The sequence below is a fragment of the Oncorhynchus tshawytscha genome, unplaced genomic scaffold (assembly GCF_018296145.1).
Source record: "Oncorhynchus tshawytscha isolate Ot180627B unplaced genomic scaffold, Otsh_v2.0 Un_scaffold_17_pilon_pilon, whole genome shotgun sequence".
NCBI lineage: Eukaryota > Metazoa > Chordata > Actinopteri > Salmoniformes > Salmonidae > Oncorhynchus > Oncorhynchus tshawytscha.
The window spans coordinates 107,151-129,437 of NW_024609830.1; the positions used below are offsets into that span (position 1 = coordinate 107,151).

General features: G+C 48.4%; 2 protein-coding genes across 4 annotated transcripts in view; one reads left to right on the forward strand and one right to left on the reverse strand.

Moving 5' to 3' along the window:
* LOC112222496 (inversin) overlaps positions 1-1,583 on the forward strand; it is a 38,214-nt gene extending 36,631 nt beyond the window's left edge. For both annotated transcript variants that reach the window (XM_042319268.1, XM_042319267.1), the window contains exon 19: positions 143-1,583. In XM_042319268.1, coding sequence (XP_042175202.1) covers positions 143-249 — 107 coding nt within the window. In that variant the 3' untranslated portion in view covers positions 250-1,583. The remainder of the gene's footprint in view (positions 1-142) is intronic.
* On the reverse strand, positions 1,570-22,250 carry tex10 (testis expressed 10). Of its 2 annotated transcripts, none has more exons than XM_042319269.1 (17): positions 22,102-22,250; positions 21,616-21,820; positions 21,356-21,543; positions 18,871-19,197; positions 18,567-18,782; positions 18,180-18,426; positions 17,983-18,095; positions 17,367-17,623; positions 17,131-17,266; positions 16,834-17,003; positions 11,678-11,855; positions 9,335-9,423; positions 9,083-9,216; positions 3,917-3,997; positions 3,665-3,849; positions 3,318-3,528; positions 1,570-2,239 (listed from the first exon to the last, which is right to left on the reverse strand). In XM_042319269.1, exons 2-17 carry the CDS (start codon positions 21,799-21,801, stop codon positions 2,129-2,131), a joined length of 2,829 nt encoding a protein of 942 aa, XP_042175203.1. In that variant the 5' UTR covers positions 21,802-21,820; positions 22,102-22,250; the 3' UTR covers positions 1,570-2,128. The 2 variants fall into 2 exon arrangements, with proteins under 2 accessions (XP_042175203.1, XP_042175204.1); XM_042319270.1 differs by having other exon boundaries at positions 21,616-21,816; positions 22,102-22,248.
* Positions 22,251-22,287: the final 37 nt, after the last annotated feature.

Below are 22,287 nucleotides of genomic sequence, written 5' to 3' on the forward strand. Positions count from 1 at the left end.
GCAATAACATCTACTAACCATGTGTATGTGACCAATACAATTTGATTAAATTGATTACGGGAATAGAGTGATGTGGATGAACTGTACAAAATCTGTTTCCTCTGTTAGCATGTTGTTTCCTTCTGTGTGTGTGTTTTTGCAGTGAGCAGTGTGGAGTGTGTGCACCTGTGTGATGCAGTGGGGCAGGCCAGGCAGTACTCCTACCACCTCAGACCCCACAGCGCTGGACAGGGCCGGGGGAAACACTGACGACTACACACACACCCTGCATGTGTACTTCGTGGCTCAGTTGGTAGAGCATGGCGCTTCTAATGCTAGAGTACTGGGTTCAATTCCCAGGACCAGCCATATGTAAAATGTATGTACGTGTGACTGAGTTGCTTTGGATATAAGCATCTGCTAAATGGCACATATATGTGTGTGTTGTCTTGAAATGATTTACCCAACTACCTTATCATGGTGGAGTTATTGGCCAGATTGTAAACAGAGCATCTATATACTGACAAGAGGGGGGGCCCCAATGGTGTAACTATATGAATATGTTTCTGCAGAGGTGGGAACTCTTTAGCCAATGAGGGTGGGTTTGCATGTGAATAATGCTGATATAACAGACTTCTCAGAGATGCCGCATGTGTACAGTTTTAATAACCTAAATATTACAAAATGTATATTAGGTCAAATAAGCCTCACATATCAATTGGACCACCATATAAAAAATCCCCAATTGGTCTGTGTCATGTTGTATTTTCAGGCAGAATAATCCCTCTGGCATAGCCTCTTCCTCTCAGATTGTACTCTCTGTGCCCAGTATTAACCATGGAGTTCTTGGCCTGATTGTTTATACTACTGGACAAAGGAAGAGAGGACAAATTTATGAGACCTCACAGGGCGGAGTTAAGTCAACCAACATGGTATGTGTGCAAGATAATTTCAACCATACAGAAAATGAACACACACACACACACACAGAGATAACCTTTCCTCCCATGTGGAGAATGAGGCAGTCTGTCAACAGCCGGTCATACAGCCAGCCCACCTGCAGACGCTGACACACACGCCGGCTTGCAGACACACACGCTTCCCGTCAGCCATAACACTTGTACTAGGTTGTAGTCAACTCTACCTCAGTATCTACCTGAGCAGGTTCCCACAGGCATGCATGCCCCTCCCACTTTCCCCCCTCAGCCATAATAGTAGGTACACAGATCACAAGGTCATTTAGGTCCAGAGGGTACACGTGTACCTGTGCTTTCTCTGTAGGACTCTGTGGAGGGGGGTATATTTATGCATTTTATACACACTCTGTTACTCTTTAATTGTATATTATACATCACTTCCTGCCTTAAAGAGATAGTTGACTTAAAGTTAGCCAGATGTTTGTGGCACCTCATCAAGGGGAACTGTCACTTAAGATAGAAACTGCGTTTCAATGTCGATGCTGTTCACTGATGCACTACTGTTGAAACACTATCAGATGTCAAGGCTTTACATTTATGATTCAATACCAACCTCCATGTTAATGTCCATGTTGTTTTTCTACTCTTTTAGAAAACTTCTCAAATAAATACATTGAGTTTCAGTGACTCCAGCTTTATTTTCTCTTTTTGTAATAAAAACAGTAATCAGTTGAGAAATCCTTTAATTCGGTCTTGGAGATGCAGTATGTGCAGGTGTTAGTTCCAACCCAGCACTGATTCAGCTGATTAGTTAAAGTAGTATGTTAGTGCTGCACTGTAACTAAAGCCTGTACATCCTTTTATCTCTCCAGGACTAGTGGTGGCCACAATATTTAGCAATATGAAGAAGACAGTTGGTTTTGGGCCAGGAATAAAAGCTGAATGAGGAGGACAGAGAGACCGATGGGGAAGACAGGATGTCAGGTTAGACCAGGGGTGTCAAACTCATTCCACAGACGACCGAGTTCTGCAGGTTTTTCTTTTTTCCTTTCAATTAAGACAATCAGGTGAGGGGAGTTCCTTACTCATTAGTGACCTTAAGTCATCCATCAAGTACAAGGGTGGAGCGAAAGCCCTCAGACACTATGACCTCCGTGGAATAAGTTTGACATCTGGGTTAGACAGTGGACAGAGAACAGTAAGACGGGCCTGTGGTTGGTTTGGGGCCTAGGTCAGTAGATGTCTCGGAGCCCCAGGTTTCCCCGATGAGTCGCCATGGTTACGCTGTAGCAGTACAGCAAGTCAGTCATCCACTGCTCCTTGGACTCACCTCGACAGTACCTCTGGAACACACACACCATCATTAGAACCTCAGATAACACACACCATCATTAGAACCTCAGAACACACACCATCATTAGAACACACACACCATCATTAGAACCTCAGAACACACACCATCATTAGAACCTCAGATAACACACACCATCATTAGAACCTCAGAACACACACCATCATTAGAACCTCAGAGAACACACCACACTTACGTTTTTATTCTAACATGATACTTGTTTAAGCTTCCTTACTACTGTGAGGTCCTGTACAATGTGTTGTAGTAGAGTTGCGTTTGCCAGCATGTGGTTGAGTAGATGACTGTGTGTTTACCGTGAGGTCCTGTACAATGTGTTGTAGTAGAGTTGCGTTTGCCAGCATGTGGTTGTAGTTGACTGTGTGTTTACCGTGAGGTCCTGTATAATGTGTTGTAGTAGAGTTGCGTTTGCCCACATGTAGTTGAGTAGATGACTGTGTGTTTACCGTGAGGTCCTGTATAATGTGTTGTAGTAGAGTTGCGTTTGCCCACATATAGTTGAGTAGATGACTGTGTGTTTACCGTGAGGTCCTGTATATTGTGTTGTAGTAGAGTTGCGTTTGCCAGCATGTAGTTGAGTAGATGACTGTGTGTTTACCGTGAGGTCCTGTATATTGTGTTGTAGTGGAGTTGCGTTTGCCAGCATGTGGTTGTAGTTGACTGTGTGTTTACCGTGAGGTCCTGTATAATGTGTTGTAGTAGAGTTGCATTTGCCAGCATGTGGTTGAGTAGATGACTGTGTATGTTTACCGTGAGGTCCTGTATAATGTGTTGTAGTAGAGTTGCGTTAGCCAGCATGTGGCTGTTGTTGACTGTGTGTGTTTACCGTGAGGTCCTGTATAATGTGTTGTAGTAGAGTTGCGTTTGCCAGCATGTGGTTGAGTAGATGACTGTGTGTTTACCGTGAGGTCCTGTATAATGTGTTGTAGTAGAGTTGCGTTTGCCAGCATGTGGTTGTTGTTGACTGTGTGTTTACCATGAGGTCCTGTATAATGTGTTGTAGTAGAGTTGCGTTTGCCAGCATGTGGTTGAGTAGATGACTGTGTGTTTACCGTGAGGTCCTGTATAATGTGTTGGAGTAGAGTTGCGTTTGCCAGCATGTGGTTGCGTAGCGCTGTGTGCTGCAGCAGCAGGGACAGTATCTGGGCCAGCTGAGGCAGCTCCTCCTCACACAGGTCCTTAACTCGCAGCGACTGCAGAACCAACCGCAACAGCCGGGGAATGCTGCTCAGCACTGCCACACACGCGCCCCACACTGCCTCCCTGCAGGGAGAGGGAGAGAAAGGTTGGACACAATCTATACGCACACACACGCACGCTCCCCACAACGCCTCCCTACAGGGAAGGATAAAGGTTACACACACAACATGACTGCACAGAGAGGTCACACACAGGCTACCTCTTGTGGTTGTTCTCTGAGGCGGTGTCCTGCTGTAGGGTCAGTAGCAGAGACAGTAGGCTGAGGCAGCAGCGGGACAGGAACCTCAGTAGAGGTTCACTGGGGAGGAAGGACAGGTCCAACAGTCTGGCCACCGCTCTCAACAACCCTGCTGCCATACTGTCTGGTACCACAGCCAGACCAGTCTGGGAGAGAGAGACACAGTTACAGACACACGCACAGAGATGAGTACACACAAGTACACCATCTCACCAGGTTCTTGCAGATGCCGTTCTGCAGCACGTCAAAGCACTGTGAACGAGACCCCAGCGTCTCCAAGCAGTGGCACACTTCCTGTGGGTGGGACATAGACAGTGGTTAAGATCACTTCCTGCTGTTTTAAAGGTCATATTTCACAACATTAATATCATTCATATCGGAGTGTCTCCAGAGTGGCGCAGCAGTCTAAGGCACTGCATCTCAGTAGGCTGGACACATGACATTTTTAACAATGCTTTTTTCTAATAAAAACTAGTTCAATGCATCCACGGTGGAGCCCAGTTTCATAATATTACCATATATCCCAGCTGCCTGCCATAGTTTTGAAGTGATCACAAAAAAACAGGCCTTATTTTAGGGCATTTTTCACCCTGCCAGCTCCTATTAGTTCTATTGAACACTGTGGCACCAACTCGCATTCCGAACGTTCTAATCCCAGTTTATTGTACTATGTCACAATGCCTGCTTTACTATTGTTGGCAATGGAGACCTGCACACGTTGTTTATAGTTCAAATGTAAACAACTAAAAAAACTCTGAGGTCGTCCCATTGTTTACTATAGGGAAATATAGATATGTCTGTCTATTTTGCCAAATATCTCGCAATGTGTATATTTACATTTTGTTATTTATTATCTGGACACCATTTTAATCATGAGAACCTCCTCTTTCTAATTATGTAAGGCTGGGCAGTGTATCTCGTTGTCATTAAACACTATCCCCAAAATACCTTTTGCCCTTGGAACGCCAAGCTCCCCCCATTGTTTTCCTATGGACAAGCATGCTGGTATATTTCGCCAAATATCTCGCAATGTGTATATTTCAATTTTTTTCAATTCGGACACCATATTAATCATGAGAATCTCCTCTCTCGAATTATGTAAGGCTGGGCAGTGTATCTCATTGTCATCAAATGCTAGACCAGAAATGGAAGTTGCAATTCTTTCCCTACTTCCTCGTTATGCAGACATAAGCACACTTGGCACCACCGAGTTGCGGATGTTAACTTTCTACACAAGTTGTTATTTTTCAGTTTCGTCCAAAGAACAGATTTTAGTGGTAAAATAAAAAGGGATACATTTTTTAATGCCATTTAGGTGAAATGGAATTCTAAGCATCACTTCAGTCAAAACAGCCTCTGCGAACATGCCATTCCATTAATTTGCTATGGGCTCGCGCAAGTGTTCCAGCTTAGCCAATGTTCTTTTGCCATTTTCAGCCTTGGGTGAATTTTGACTTGTTCTATTGTCCAGCCTAATCTCAGTACAAGAGGCGTCACTACAGTCCCTGGTTCGAATCCAGGCTGTATCACATCCGGCCATGATTGGGAGTCCCATAGGGCGGCGCACAATTGGCCCAGCATCGTCCGGGTTTGGCCCTCGTTGTAAATAATTTGTTCTTAACCTCACCTCTCCTCCACATCCACCAGATACCTCTCCACCAGATACCTCACCTCTCCTCCACATCCACCAGATACTTCTCCTCTCCTCCACATCCACCAGATACTTCTCCTCTCCTCCACATCCACCAGATACTTCTCCTCTCCTCCACATCCACCAGATACCTCTCCTCTCCTCCACATCCACCAGATACCTCTCCTCTCCTCCACATCCACCAGATACCTCTCCTCTCCATCCACCAGATACCTCTCCTTCACATCCACCAGATACCTCTCCTCTCCTCCACATCCACCAGATACCTCTCCTCTCCTTCACATCCACCAGATACCTCTCCTTCACATCCACCAGATACCTCTCCTTCACATCCACCAGATACCGCTCCTTCACATCCACCAGATACCTCTCCTCTCCTCCACATCCACCAGATACCTCTCCTTCACATCCACCAGATACCTCCCCTCTCCTCCACAACCACCAGATACCTCCCCTCTCCTCCACAACCACCAGATACCTCCCCTCTCCTCCACAACCACCAGATACCTCCCCTCTCCTCCACAACCACCAGATACCTCCCCTCTCCTCCACAACCACCAGATACCTCCCCTCTCCTCCACAACCACCAGATACCTCCCCTCTCCTCCACAACCACCAGATACCTCTCCTCTCCTCCACATCCACCAGATATGTGATACCTCTCCTTCACACTCCCCCTTTTCCTAGAAATTAAAGGGTTAAGCGAGGCTCGGTAATGGGAGCTGACCTGGCAGATCTGACAATCTTTTTAAACATTGTTTTATGAGCCCAAACAATCAGGAAGTGTCTGTGTGTAAGGAGGGCGAAATCCAATAGTAGTAATGGCATTATGGAGGGATGGAATTAGAGGACAAATGAAGGAGGTACACGTCACTCTTCTCTAATCAACATCACCCACAACCATTCATCAGACAAACCACATTACACCACACGTGCAAATGTCTACTTAGTTATTTCTATATCTAACAGATGGCCTTTCTCCACACATCCAAGAGATACATAACAAGTTGGGGCTAACAAGTACATTACAATATGTCACTGCTCGCTCTCACACACACACACACACACACACACACACACACACACACACACACACACTGTAGAGAGCGACAGAGGGGTACAGGTGAGAAGTGAGGGCATCACACACTGTAGAGAGCGACAGAGGGGTACAGGTGAGACGAGAGAGCATCACACACACTGTAGAGAGCGACAGAGGGGTACAGGTACAGGGCATCACACACACTGTGAGGGGTACAGGTGAGACGAGAGAGCATCACACACACTGTAGAGAGCGACAGAGGGGTACAGGTGAGACGAGAGAGCATCACACACACTGTAGAGTGCGACAGAGGGGTACAGGTGAGACGAGAGAGCATCACACACACTGTAGAGTGCGACAGAGGGGTACAGGTGAGACGAGAGAGCATCACACACACTGTAGAGAGCGACAGAGGGGTACAGGTGAGACGAGAGGCATCACACACACTGTAGAGTGCGACAGAGGGTACAGGTGAGACGAGAGAGCATCACACACACTGTGAGAGCGACAGAGGGGCAGGTCAGGGGGCACACAAACTGTAGAGAGCGACAGAGGGGTACAGGTGAGACGAGAGAGCATCACACACACTGTAGAGAGCGACAGAGGGGTACAGGTGAGACGAGAGAGCATCACACTGTAGACACAGAGGGGTACAGGTGAGACGAGGGGGAATCACACACAGAGAGCGACAGAGGGGTACAGGTGAGACGAGAGAGCATCACACACACTGTAGAGTGCGACAGAGGGGTCGAGAGAGCATCACACACTGTAGAGAGCGACAGAGGGTACAGGTGAGATGAGAGAGCATCACACACACTGTAGACGACAGAGGGGTACAGGTGAGACGAGGGGGAATCACACACACTGTAGAGAGCGACAGAGGGGTACAGGTGAGACGAGAGAGCATCACACACACTGTAGAGTGCGACAGAGGGGTACAGGTGAGACGAGGGGGAATCACACACACTGTAGAGAGCGACAGAGGGTACAGGTGAGACGAGGGGCATCACACACACTGTAGAGTGCGACAGAGGGGTACAGGTGAGGGGGAATCACACACACTGTAGAGTGCGACAGAGGGAGAGGGGGAATCACACACACTGTAGAGAGCGACAGAGGGGTACAGGTCATCACACACACTGTAGAGAGCGACAGAGGGGTACAGGTGAGCATCACACACACTGTAGAGTGCGACAGAGGGGTACAGGTGAGACGAGAGAGCATCACACACACTGTAGAGAGCGACAGAGGGGTACAGGTGAGACGAGGAGCATCACACACACTGTAGAGAGCGACAGAGGGGTACAGGTGAGACGAGGGGGCATCACACACTGTAGAGAGCGACAGAGGGGTACAGGTGAGACGAGAGAGCATCACACACACTGTAGAGAGCGACAGAGGGGTACAGGTGAGACAGAGGGCATCACACACACAGGAGCGACAGAGGGGTACAGGTGAGACGAGGGGGCATCACACACACTGTAGAGAGCGACAGAGGGGTACAGGTGAGACGAGAGGGCATCACACACACTGTAGAGGTACAGGTGAGACAGGTGAGACGAGGGGGCATCACACACACTGTAGAGAGCGACAGAGGGGTACAGGTGAGATGAGGGGGCATCACACACACTGTAGAGAGCGACAGAGGGGTACAGGTGAGACGAGAGAGCATCTCACACACTGTAGAGAGCAACAGAGGGGTACAGGTGAGACGAGAGGGCATCACACACACTGTAGAGAGCAACAGAGGGGTACAGGTGAGACGAGGGGGCAATCACACACACTGTAGAGAGCAACAGAGGGGTACAGGTGAGACGAGAGGGCATCACACACACTGTAGAGAGCGACAGAGGGGTACAGGTGAGACGAGAGGGCATCACACACACTGTAGAGAGCAACAGAGGGGTACAGGTGAGACGAGGGGGCAATCACACAAACTTTCAGAGATGAGAAACAATGTTAAACTTTTCCTCATTAACTTCAAATCAAAAGCCAATTTGTCATTATGTTCTATTGAAATGAGGCGTGTTCAATGTGTTAGAATGTGTGTGTGAACCAGCCCCCAGACCTGTGTGCACCTGTTGGCATTCTCTCCTCCATTAAAAACAATCCTGTCTCATTAGTGGAATCAGAGCAGACATGGTCCATCCCCTAATCCTGTCCCCCCTGCCCCCCCAACCCTCAGTCTGATTGACTCAGACATGAGATGACCAGGATCTCAGGCTCTAATTGAAGAGCTGAATTAGTGATTATAGCCCCCCCACACACACACCTCTTTGCTTCGGGGCACATTTCCTTTAACAGTAATTTCCAAGCACAAATGTCACACTCCCATCATGCCACAGGCTCTCATTAGCATTTCTACATTTCCACAGTGCCCGATAACCACGCAGACACAGCCTGCGCAACGCGATAAAGGTTCCCCTCTCAGCCAGCGTGGCCAGATAAAGCATCCCCCCTCTGAGCCCTGTGTGTGACACCAGGGGGAACTAAATAACTGACAGTGTCCAGAACACCTCTCACAGGTACACTACACTGGCACTACACTGGCAGAAGTGCTCAGTCTCCATCTCAGTCGCTGTCTTTCTCTTTGCACATTTTACACTCCATCTAGACCTCTCATTCACCGTCTGTCACAACAGTCACTTATAAAGCCCTGCTAGGTGTTCTGAGTGAGGTGTGTCCTGACCTCCACCACGTCCCAGTGGTGTGTGAATTGCTCCAGGGGGGTGGGGTAGAGGCTGAGGGGGGAGAGGGGGGAGGGAGGGAGCACGCTCTCATCCCCAGCCTCCTGCAGGGTGGCCAGCTCATCAGACGAAAACCCTGAAAGGGAGAAAGATTGGTAAGTTTTCTTGGAGTGTACTTCTTCAAGAACCTGAAGATTCATCACATCTGTTGACCAGATACCAGTGAGACAGGAAATGTGAGGGCGGAGCCTGACCTGTGAGGGTGGAGAACAGGAAGCTGATGTAGTCAACATCACGCAGGGTCATGTCCTGAGACCCTACTGACCAGCCACTCAAAGAGGACCTGAAACGCACACAGGTTACAACGGTCTGGAGTGTTGGTGGAGTGAGAGAGGACGGTCTGGAGTGTTGGTGGAGTGAGAGAGGACGGCCTGGAGTGTTGGTGGAGTGAGAGAGGACGGTCTGGAGTGTTGGTGGAGTGAGAGAGGACGGTCTGGAGTGTTGGTGGAGTGAGAGAGGACGGTCTGGAGTGTTGGTGGAGTGAGAGAGGACGGTCTGGAGTGTTGGTGGAGTGAGAGAGAGGACGGTCTGGAGTGTTGGTGGAGTGGAGAGAGGACGGTCTGGAGTGTTGGTGGAGTGAGAGAGGACGGTCTGGAGTGTTGGTGGAGTGAGAGAGGACGGTCTGGAGTGTTGGTGGAGTGAGAGAGGACGGTCTGGAGTGTTGGTGGAGTGAGAGAGGACGGTCTGGGGTGTTGGTGGAGTGAGAGAGGACGGTCTGGAGTGTTGGTGGAGTGAGAGAGGACGGTCTGGAGTGTTGGTGGAGTGAGAGAGAGGACGGTCTGGAGTGTTGGTGGAGTGAGAGAGGACGGTCTGGGGTGTTGGTGGAGTGAGAGAGGACGGTCTGGAGTGTTGGTGGAGTGAGAGAGGACGGTCTGGAGTGTTGGTGGAGTGAGAGAGGACGGTCTGGAGTGTTGGTGGAGTGAGAGAGGACGGTCTGGAGTGTTGGTGGAGTGAGAGAGAGGACGGTCTGGAGTGTTGGTGGGTGAGAGAGGACGGTCTGGAGTGTTGGTGGAGTGAGAGAGGACGGTCTGGAGTGTTGGTGGAGTGAGAGAGGACGGTCTGGAGTGTTGGTGGAGTGAGAGAGGACGGTCTGGAGTGTTGGTGGAGTGAGAGAGGACGGTCTGGGTGTTGGTGGAGTGAGAGAGGACGGCCTGGAGTGTTGGTGGAGTGAGAGAGGACGGTCTGGAGTGTTGGTGGAGTGAGAGGACGGTCTGGAGTGTTGGTGGAGTGAGAGACGGTCTGGAGTGTTGGTGGACGGCCTGGAGTGTTGGTGGAGTGAGAGAGGACGGTCTGGAGTGTTGGTGGAGTGAGAGAGGACGGTCTGGAGTGTTGGTGGAGTGAGAGAGGACGGTCTGGAGTGTTGGTGGAGTGAGAGAGGACGGTCTGGAGTGTTGGTGGAGTGAGAGAGGACGGTCTGGAGTGTTGGTGGAGAGAGAGAGGACGGTCTGGAGAGAGAGAGGACGGTCTGGAGTGTGTTGGTCTGGTTGGTGGAGTGAGAGAGGACGGTCTGGAGTGTTGGTGGAGTGAGAGAGGACGGTCTGGAGTGTTGGTTGGGTGGAGTGAGAGAGGACGGTCTGGAGTGTTGGTGGAGTGAGAGAGGACGGTCTGGAGTGTTGGTGGAGTGAGAGAGGACGGTCTGGAGTGTTGGTGGAGTGAGAGAGGACGGTCTGGAGTGAGAGAGGCGGTCTGGAGTGTTGGTGGAGTGAGAGAGGACGGTCTGGAGTGTTGGTGGAGTGAGAGAGAGGACGGTCTGGAGTGAGAGAGGACGGTCTGGAGTGTTGGTGGAGTGAGAGAGGACGGTCTGGAGTGTTGGTGGAGTGGAGCCCCAACCCCTAGTCTCTATACGCGCGCACACTGCCCCTACCCCTAGTCAGGTGTGTGTGTGTGTGTAACACTACCCCAGAGAAACACTGGGTGTCTCACAAATACACACACATTTGCCGGCGATGAACACTGATAGCGTTATGCAAGGCCGGATGCGTGTGAGGCAAACCACTGGCAAACCACAGCATGACCAAACAGCAGAACATTGCTATGCTCACACACAACAGCACACTAAAGGACCAACACTGCCATCTAAAGGTCCACTGAACTATAAATTCCCATCAAGTGCCATCAGCGTCAGGCCTTGTTATAAACCATGAGCTCATGACACCGATCTTGTGCCACAACCCTCGACGTGCCTTAATTGGTTGATTGTTTGATTCCATTAAGCTGGCGAACCATCGGTCTGCTGTCTCCCCTCTCTAACCAGGAATGACTGACGGCTCTCTCTCTCACACACACTTTTAGGAATTGAAAATTCTATTCAGAACATTTTTAAGTGCAAGAGAAACAATGTCAAAACGTAAAGGCCACGTGATGTTGGTCTGCCCTGGATATCATCTAGATGTTTTTAGGATGAAACCTCAACGGTCAAACGTTGTTTAAGTTTAAACCACATGACTCTCACATTTCTGTGACACAGGGATCATGTAAGAACATTGGGTTAGTGACAGAGTTTCTGACCTGTAGCTTTGGGAGGTTGCTGGGGTTACCTGAGGTGTATGATGCGTATGAGGGAGGCAGCCAGGCCGGCAGAGACGCGTCCCGCAGTGCAGCAGCGACTCAGATTGGCCAACAGACCCTGTGACATCACAGGCAGGAAGTAGAGTAGCTGGACCAATCGCTGCTGAGATTCAGCCGGTAACAATACCACACTGCCCTCCTGTGGGTCTACACACACACACACACACACACACACACGTCAATATACAAACTCTACAACAGTGGTTCTCAACTGGTTGTCTGTCTCAGGACCCATATTGAACCAGGTTGTTAGTCTTGACCCAAGAATAGTCAGAATACAATTTGGAAAACTATTTTTAATTCTATATTGATAGTAAATGTAGCAATTATATGACAAGGGAACAACATTCCCACCTCTTTCATTCTCAATAATTACATTTTGCCCATATTCTTGATTAAGAACTTAAATAAACTCACTGGTTTGAGACCACAAAATCAACAAAAATGCTGCTAAAAGCTTTATAGAAAAAATAGTGTGATTGAAGAATACTTTTCCAGAGATTAAATTATTTAGAAATTTACATTTATTATCAACTCTATACACGTTCTACCTTGTTAAAGCTGTTAATGTTCAAACTGTAGTATTTTTTCACCAGTTTGGCTGCTCTACACATCACCAACTACAGCTCATACACTACAGCAGAGGAGGGCAACTAGAACTCATACACTACAGCAGAGGAGGGCAACTAGAACTCATACACTACAGCAGAGGAGGGCAACTAGAACTCATACACTACAGCAGAGGAGGGCAACTAGAGCTCATACACTACAGCAGAGGAGGGCAACTAGAACTCATACACTACAGCAGAGGAGGGCAACTAGAGCTCATACACTACAGCAGAGGAGGGCAACTAGAACTCATACACTACAGCAGAGGAGGGCAACTAGAGCTCATACACTACAGCAGAGGAGGGCAACTAGAACTCATACACTACAGAAGAGGAGGGCAACTAGAACTCATACACTACAGAAGAGGAGGGCAACTAGAGCTCATACACTACAGCAGAGGAGGGCAACTAGAGCTCATACACTACAGCAGAGGAGGGCAACTAGAGCTCATACACTACAGCAGAGGAGGGCAACTAGAACTCATACACTACAGCAGAGGAGGGCAACTAGAGCTCATACACTACAGCAGAGGAGGGCAACTAGAGCTCATACACTACAGCAGAGGAGGGCAACTAGAACTCATACACTACAGAAGAGGAGGGCAACTAGAGCTCATACACTACAGCAGAGGAGGGCAACTAGAGCTCATACACTACAGCAGAGGAGGGCAACTAGAGCTCATACACTACAGCAGAGGAGGGCAACTAGAGCTCATACACTACAGCAGAGGAGGGCAACTAGAGCTCATACACTACAGCAGAGGAGGGCAACTAGAGCTCATACACTACAGCAGAGGAGGGCAACTAGAGCTCATACACTACAGCAGAGGAGGGCAACTAGAACTCATACACTACAGCAGAGGAGGGCAACTAGAACTCATACACTACAGCAGAGAGGGCAACTAGAGCTCATACACTACAGCAGAGGAGGGCAACTAGAGCTCATACACTATAGCAGAGGAGGGCAACTAGAGCTCATACACTATAGCAGAGGAGGGCAACTAGAGCTCATACACTATAGCAGAGGAGGGCAACTAGAGCTCATACACTATAGCAGAGGAGGGCAACTAGAGCTCATACACTATAGCAGAGGAGGGCAACTAGAGCTCATACACTATAGCAGAGGAGGGCAACTAGAGCTCATACACTATAGCAGAGGAGGGCAACTAGAGCTCATACACTATAGCAGAGGAGGGCAACTAGAGCTCATACACTATAGCAGAGGAGGGCAACTAGAGCTCATACACTATAGCAGAGGAGGGCAACTAGAGCTCATACACTATAGCAGAGGAGGGCAACTAGAGCTCATACACTATAGCAGAGGAGGGCAACTAGAGCTCATACACTATAGCAGAGGAGGGCAACTAGAGCTCATACACTATAGCAGAGGAGGGCAACTAGAGCTCATACACTATAGCAGAGGAGGGCAGCTAGAGCTCATACACTATAGCAGAGGAGGGCAACTAGAGCTCATACACTATAGCAGGAGGGCAACTACAGCTCATACACTATAGCAGAGGAGGACAACTACAGCTCATACACTATAGCAGGAGGGCAACTACAGCTCATACACTATAGCAGGAGGGCAACTACAGCTCATACACTATAGCAGGAGGGAAACTACAGCTCATACACTACAGCAGAGGAGGGCAACTACAGCTCATACACTACAGCAGAGGAGGGCAACTACAGCTCATACACTATAGCAGAGGAGGGCAGCTAGAGCTCATACACTATAGCAGAGGAGGGCAACTAGAGCTCATACACTATAGCAGAGGGCGGCAACTAGAGCTCATACACTATAGCAGAGGAGGACAACTAGAGCTCATACACTATAGCAGAGGAGGGCAACTACAGCTCATACACTATAGCAGAGGAGGGCAACTAGAGCTCATACACTATAGCAGAGGAGGGCAACTAGAGCTCATACACTATATCAGGAGGGCAGCTAGAGCTCATACACTATAGCAGAGGAGGGCAACTAGAGCTCATACACTATAGCAGAGGGCGGCAACTAGAGCTCATACACTATAGCAGAGGAGGACAACTATAGCTCATACACTATATCAGGAGGGCAACTACAGCTCATACACTATAGCAGAGGAGGACAACTATAGCTCATACACTATATCAGGAGGGCAACTACAGCTCATACACTATAGCAGGAGGGAAACTACAGCTCATACACTACAGCTCATACACTACAGCAGAGGAGGGCAACTACAGCTCATACACTATAGCAGAGGAGGGAAACTGGTCCTGTCGAACATTAGCTCCTGTCCAACACACCCCATCATTAGAGTCACCTGTAACCATCAAGCCCTTGATGAGCTGAATCTGGTGTGTTAGTGCTGGGCTGGAACAAAAGCTTGCACTCCTGTACCTATCCAGGACCATGGTGTTGTAAACACACACACCGTACCTAGCAACAAGAAGCCAATGGTGAGGTAAAGAGTGAATGGACTATCCATCACCAGTTTATGGTCTAAGAAAGAAAATCAAACAGACAGAGATAGAGAGAGATATAAAGAGAGAGCTAAAGAGAGAGCTAGAGAGATAAAGGGAGAGAGATAAAGAGAGAGTAGTAATGATCAGATAGTCTGTATTATGTTATGTTGGCTGCTGACGCACATTGCTGATGTCACAGACCATTCAGACAAACAGAGTCTTGTGATGGTGAATCGCCCACTCCGTCTTCTCTGGGGCCTTTAATCATAACACAAACCCCCTCACCCTCCCCAGTTCTGTCTTCTCTGGGGCCTTTAATCATAACACAAACCCCCTCACCCTCCCCAGTTCTGTCTTCTCTGGGGCCTTTAATCATAACACAAACCCCCTCACCCTCCCCAGTTCTGTCTTCCCTAGGGCCTTTAATCATAACAAAAACCCCTCACCCTCCCCAGTTCTGTCTTCCCTAGGGCCTTTAATCATAACACAAACCCCTCACCCTCCCCAGTTCTGTCTTCTCTGGGGCCTTTAATCAGTTCCGTCTTCTCTGGGGCCTTTAACTAACACAAACCTCCTCACCCTCCCCAGTTCTGTCTTCTCTGGGGCCTTTAATCATAACACAAACCCCTCACCCTCCCCAGTTCTGTCTTCCTGGGGCCTTTAATCATAACACAAACCCCCTCACCCTCCCCAGTTCTGTCTTCTCTGGGGCCTTTAATCATAACACAAACCTCCTCACCCTCCCCAGTTCTGTCTTCTCTGGGGCCTTTAATCATAACACAAACCCCCTCACCCTCCCCAGTTCTGTCTTCTCTGGGGCCTTTAATCATAACACAAACCCCCTCACCCTCCCCAGTTCTGTCTTCCCAGGGCCTTTAATCATAACACAAAGACCCTCACCCTCCCCAGTTCTGTCTTCTCTGGGGCCTTTAATCATAACACAAACCCCTCACCCTCCCCAGTTCTGTCTTCTCTGGGGCCTTTAATCATAACACAAACCCCTCACCCTCACCAGTTCTGTCTTCCCTAGGGCCTTTAATCATAACACAAACCCCTCACACCCTCCCCAGTTCTGTCTTCTCTGGGGCCTTTAATCATAACACAAACCCCTCACCCTCCCCAGTTCTGTCTTCTCTGGGGCCTTTAATCATAACACAAACCCCCTCACCCTCCCCAGTTCTGTCTTCTCTAGGGCCTTTAATCATAACACAAACCCCTCACCCTCCCCAGTTCTGTCTTCTCTGGGGCCTTTAATCATAACACAAACCCCTCACCCTCCCCAGTTCTGTCTTCTCTGGGGCCTTTAATCATAACACAAACCCCCTCCCCAGGTCTGTCTTCTCTGGGGCCTTTAATCATAACACAAACCCCTCACCCTCCCCAGTTCTGTCTTCTCTAGGGCCTTTAATCATAACACAAACCCCCTCACCCTCCCCAGTTCTGTCTTCTCTGGGGCCTTTAATCATAACACAAACCCCCTCACCAGTTCTGTCTTAGCTTATATTAGAACATAGGTGCCCTCCACCACCCACAACCTCCACTCCTTTTAACTGATACTTCTCCAACCTTTGTCTCTAGCTTGTAACAACATGCTCCCCCCTCTCTCCTGCTATGGAGTTCAGATGGACCTTTACTGCCCCCCAGTGGAGAAACATAGAAAACAACTCCAAAAGGTACATTGTCATTTAGGTATTTTCTAGCATGGCCATTTAGTGACTACCTGTTTAGTACCAATCTGCCCGACTGTTATAAGTGGAGCTTCACATGTGTGTTTTTTAATGTTATATATACACCGTAGAGCCTGCATACAGGTGTGTGTGTATTCACCGTAGAGCCTGCATACAGGTGTGTGTGTGTGTATTCACTGTAGAGCCTGCATACAGGTGTGTGTGTATTCACCGTAGAGCCTGCATACAGGTGTGTGTGTATTCACCGTAGAGCCTGCATACAGGTGTGTGTGTATTCACCGTAGAGCCTGCATACAGGTGTGTGTGTATTCACCGTAGAGCCTGCATACAGGTGTGTGTATATTCACCGTAGAGCCTGCATACAGGTGTGTGTGTATTCACCGTAGAGCCTGCATGCATGCGTGTGTAGGGAGTTCAGCAGGGCCTTGTTCCCGCGGGAGGCAGCAGCCTGGATGGAGAGCAGGAGCCTGTCTGAGAGGGCAGGGTTACGGTGGCCCAGCTGGGACAACTGGAGCGGTAGAGCAGCCAGCCACCGAGACAACACTCTACTCCTGAAGGGGGAGACCGAAGAGGAAGACAGACATTTAGGAGCAGAGTAGTCTACCCTGCAGACTTGGTTATGCCTACATATATCTTTGGTTATTTGGTACAGTAAACACTAGAACGTGTGTGTGTTACCTGGCGATGTGTGTGTGGTTGTGTTCCTGTAGGTACAGTCTGCTGTAGAAGGAAAGTAGCAGTGTTCTGGTCTGCAGATTCAGGTTCATCTGCTGGTACTGAACATACACCGCCTGTAACAGATCCTCCGTCACCGCTACACACACCACCGGTTAGGACGCCAGACATGTGAAAACCATTTAAGATGAACTCATAACCGCACCCTTGACAGCCCACACAAACCCACACAGTCTTACCCCTGCTGCGTTGTGTGATGACCATTCTCCAGACAGTCTCCAGGAGTGTATGTAGGTGTCTTTGGCTCAGCTTGGCCCCACTGGACAGAGTCTCTTGGACAAACCCTCTCAGAGGCATCAGCCACTCAGCATCGGGCTCCTGGGCTTGCCCCTCCCTCTGGCTGAGGGTAACCATGGAAACCATGACCTGGCAGAGCAGCACGTTCAGAGCCAAGGGTTCCACTGTCTGCCCTGGGATTGTAGTGGACTGCTTACTCCTGAAACACCACACCCAAACACACACACTTTTAATTATGCCCCCCCTAGTAATTTTGTGCTGATATTATATATCATAATTGGCAATAGCTCAAACTGTTCAATGGTTAGAGCAATTTTTTAGGAAGAAAACAGAAACCACGGTTTGTCCTAACCGCTAATAGCTGAAATTGAACCGTGGTTCTACGACTAAGCAGAGCATTCAGTTGACTATAGACCAGATGTTTTTCCCCCCAGAGTTTCTCTCACAACCCCATTTTCAAATCAGGAGACACATATGGGGTAGCGACCCCTAGTTTGGGAAACGCTGGAGTACCTACACATACACCATGGGCCCTAGCACAACCTCACCCCACCTCACCTCTTGGGGTCTGTCTTCCGCCTTTGTTTAGGGGTGTCCAGATTTCCATAGGGGAAGTTCTTCATGAAGTGCTGCTTAAAATCCCCCAGGTACTCACTGCGAAACCACACATCCTAAACACACAAACACCAGTGTTAATAGAACAAAGGTAACCACACATGTTACACTGAGAGAGAAGACCTGTGTGTGTGTGTTACCAGTGTATCCTGGTATTCTCTCTGTGGCGCCAGCTTGCGTAGCAGCTGTAGTATGGAGAGGACCTGGTACATCAGTGACATGGCGTCGGGGGTGAGGAGATGAGCACTGTCAGTCTTGCTCCGGTCACTGGCACTAGCCTCTACCCAGACGTCTAGTAGAAGGGGCACCAGGGTGGAGGCAAAGCCCCGTACAGCCTCCCCTGTGCCCAGCCCCTCACTCACCCCAGCCCCAGGCTCAGTCTCCGGCCTACAAATACAGTGGAGGAAAGGGACAGATGATGAGCAGGACAGGAGAGTGAGTCAGCAGAGTGTGTGTGTGTGCTTGTTAATGAAGTGTGTGTGTGTGTATATGCTTGTTAATGAAGTGTGTGTCTGTGATGTGCGTACCTGAGTTTGAAGGTGGAATGCGGAGTGGGCATCGCTCCTGAATGTTCAAACACCTGAAATCCACCTTTTCTGTAGGTAAGCTCCTCCCAGTTGAGCTCCAAAGGTGCGTTAGCTCCTCCTTGTCCATTCAAAACACTGAACATGTCACCTGAGACACATGCAACCCCCTCCTCCGCTCGCCTCTCCTCAACTACCGCCTGAAGAAAACGCCCCAGTCTGGAAAACACAAACACAAAGGTCATGCCAGAAAAATACATGTACACACCAATAGGACACTGCTAACTCATTGCAAGTGTATGAATACCTGAGCAGCACTGTGAGTCTCCACTGCTGACCAGTCACGTTCCTGTTAGGGTTGACTGACAGGGCCCAGCTCCTCCCCTTCCCCTCCTGCCCCTTCCTTGCCCCGCCCCCGGTACTTCTGTGTGAGATCAGCTCCAGGAAGTTGTTGAGCAGCAGGGCGGGACGAGCGGCCAGCAGGGCAGGATAGTGGTCCAGCAAAACGTCGAGGACTTTCAGGGCATCCTCCTGGATACCCGTCTCGATGTGGGTCATGGCACAGGAGAGGTGGGCAGAGAGGAGAGGGAAGAATGGAGACGTCCGCTCCGCTGGCACACTCTGGGCTATGAACCTGGGCAGGGCACGGAGAGGGTAGAGGTTAAAGGTTAGGGAGGTGCACTAGTAGAATAATTGGTATTAAGGCATTTCCCAAGGACTGTGCTGCTCTCAAGTGGTGTATGGTTTTGTAGGGGTTGGAGAACAGACACTGTGGATACTGTGTTAACAAACCTCCAAATGAGCTTCAATGCCATACAACACTCCTTTCGTTGCCTCCAACTGCTTTTAAACGCTAGTAAAACTAAATGCATGCTCTTCAACCGATCGCTGTCCGCACCCGCCGCCCGACCAGCATCACTACTCTGGACGGTTCTGACTTAGAATATGTGGACAACTACAAATACTTAGGTGTCTGGTTAGACTGTAAACTCTCCTTCCAGACTCATATATATATATTTTTTTTACCTTTATTTTACTAGGCAAGTCAGTTAAGAACAAATTCTTATTTTCAATGACGGCCTAGGAACAGTGGGTTAACTGCCTGTTCAGGGGCAGAACGACAGATTTGTACCTTGTCAGCTCGGAGATTTGAACTTGCAACCTTTCGGTTACTAGTCCAACACTCTATTTCACAACAAAGCCTCCTTCACTCATGATGCCAAACATACCCTCGTAAAACTGACTATCCTACCGATCCTCAACAATGTCATTTACAAAATAGCCTCCAACACTCTACACAGCAAACTGGATGCAGTCTATCACAGTGCCATCCGTTTTGTCACCAAAGCCCCATATACCACCCACCACTGCGACCTGTATGCTCTCGTCCGCTGGCGCTCGCTTCATATTCGTCGCCAGACCCACTGGCTCCAGGTCATCGATAAGTCTTTGCTAGGTAAAGCTTTGCCTTATCTCAGCTCACTGGTCACCATAACAACACCCACCCGTAGCACGCGCTCCAGCAGGTATATTTCACTGGTCACCCCAAAAGCCAATTCCTCCGCTGCCAATGACTGGAACGTTCTGCAAAAATCACTGAAGCTGGAGACTCACATCTCCCTCTCTAACTTTAAGCACCAGCTGTCAGAGCAGCTCGCAGATCACTGCACCTCTACATAGCCCATCTGTAAATAGTCCATCCAACTACCTCATCCCCATACTGCTATTTATTTTGCTCCTTTGCACCCCAGTATCTCTACTTGCACACTCATATTCTGCACATCTATCATTCCAGTGTTTAATTGCTATATTGTAATTATTTCGCCACTATGGCCTATTTATTGCCTTACCTCCTTACTCCATTTGCACACACTGTATATAGATTTTTATATTGTTATTGACTGTACTTTTGTTTATCCTATGTGTAACTCTGTGTTGTTGTTTTTGTCACACTGCTTTATTTTGGCCAGGTCGCAGTTGTAAATGAGAACTTGTTCTCAACTGATCTACCTGGTTAAAACTTCTTATGGCTGCAGGGGCAGTATTGAGAAGCTTGGATGAAAAGGTGCCCAGTTATTTCTGACTTCTGTTGACTCCAACATGGCGGATATATGTATTTGTTCTCTGCGCGCTGTTCCCAGATTATAGCATGGTTTGCTTTTTCCGTAAAGCTTTCTTGAAATCTGACACAGCGGTTACATTAAGGAGAAGTTTATCTTTAATTCCATGCATAACACTTGTAAATTGTTGTGGCTCTCTGCAAATTCACCAGATGTTTTTGGAACTACTGAACATAACACGCCCAATGTATACAGAGATTTTTTTTATATAAATATGAACTTTACCGAACAAAACATACATGTATTGTGTAACATGAAGTCCTATGAGTGTCATCTGATGAAGATCATCAAAGGTTAATGATTAATTTTATCTCTATTTGTGCTTTTTGTGACTCCTCTCTTTGGCTGGAAAAATGGCTGTGTTCTGTGGCTTGGCTCTGACCTAACATAATCGTTTGTGGTGCTTTCGCTGTAAAGCCTATTTGAAATCGGACACTTTGGCGGGGTTAACAACAAGATTACCTTTAAAATGGTATAAGATACATGTATGCTTGAGGAATTTTAATTATGAGATTTCTGTTGTTTTGAATTTGGCGCCCTGCACTTTCACTGGCTGTTTTATCGATCCCGTTAACGGGATTGCAGCCCTAATAAGTTATTAAATTTTAAAACATTTTTTTTTTAAAGACCTGAAGACAAATTCCCACTGTCATAACAAAATGCTTTTCTAACCTGAGCAGGCGTGTGGCAGACATCCGTACATTCGGGTCCTTGTCTGTGAAGACGGCAGCAGCCTCGCTGAGCAGACTGGAGAGGTGTTGGTCTAACTCTGAGGGGTGAAGGGTCAGCAGCTCCCTCAGTCCCACAAGAGCTCCCTGTTTCACTGTACCACTGTAGTGATGCAGCTGGGACAACAGGTCCTAGAGGAGGGGAGGCACACAGCATAAGGTACAGTAGAGGAGTGAGTGTGTTTGTGTGTCTGTGTTACCTACCTTGATGTTGAGCTTCCGGTGTGTGGTGGGTGCATTAGCATCTTTCTTCAGCTGTTCAGTTAGGTTTATTCCCTTGGTGCGGAAGTTGATGTTGGTGGCGTTGTCCGCTTTAGGCTTGGTCTTCCCCACCTTCAGCTTGACCTTCTGGAAGTCATCCTGCCTCTTCTTCTTCTTGCACTTGGTCATCTCTGCAGGATAGGACTATCTGTGGAGGGGAACATCTTAAATTGCAACCAATTCTCTAATATAGTGCACAACTTCTGTTCTGACCAGAGCCAAACAGGGTTGATGTTGATGAAGTGGTTCACTCTATGGGGAATATGATGCCATTTGACACAATAACGAAGTGTGTGCTAGTGATGGACCAGGAGGAGACCACAATCACAGTGGGCAGTGCATTTGCAAGCTATCGGCTCTTACACATAATCTATGAGCAGTAAACCCAGAATAATTGATTGCGTGTTGAAACGTAATAATAATACCCACGTGTGTTGACACTGTCAGAAATAATTGTGCAAGCAGTAGCGTTCCCGCGCCGAATGTAGCTTTTGAAGACCGTCAATCAACAAAATCAAGCTCGTGTTGTTTCTTCACAAACATGGGCCTTTCTCTTTGATACGACAACTAGCTAAGCTGTCTTCACATTTGCCTGCAACATTCGTTTGTTTTTTC

Excerpts from the sequence above, each read along its gene's own strand:
- tex10 (XM_042319269.1), bottom strand. The coding sequence starts at position 21,801 with ATGACCAAGTGCAAGAAGAAGAAGAGGCAGGATGACTTCCAGAAGGTC. Across the intron at positions 19,198-21,355 it reads TCTGCCACACGCCTGCTCAG|GTTCATAGCCCAGAGTGTGC; the intron begins GTTAGAAAAGCA and ends TGCCCTGCCCAG. Across the intron at positions 2,240-3,317 it reads ACATTATACAGGACCTCACG|AGGTACTGTCGAGGTGAGTC; the intron begins GTAAACACACAG and ends TGTGTGTTCCAG.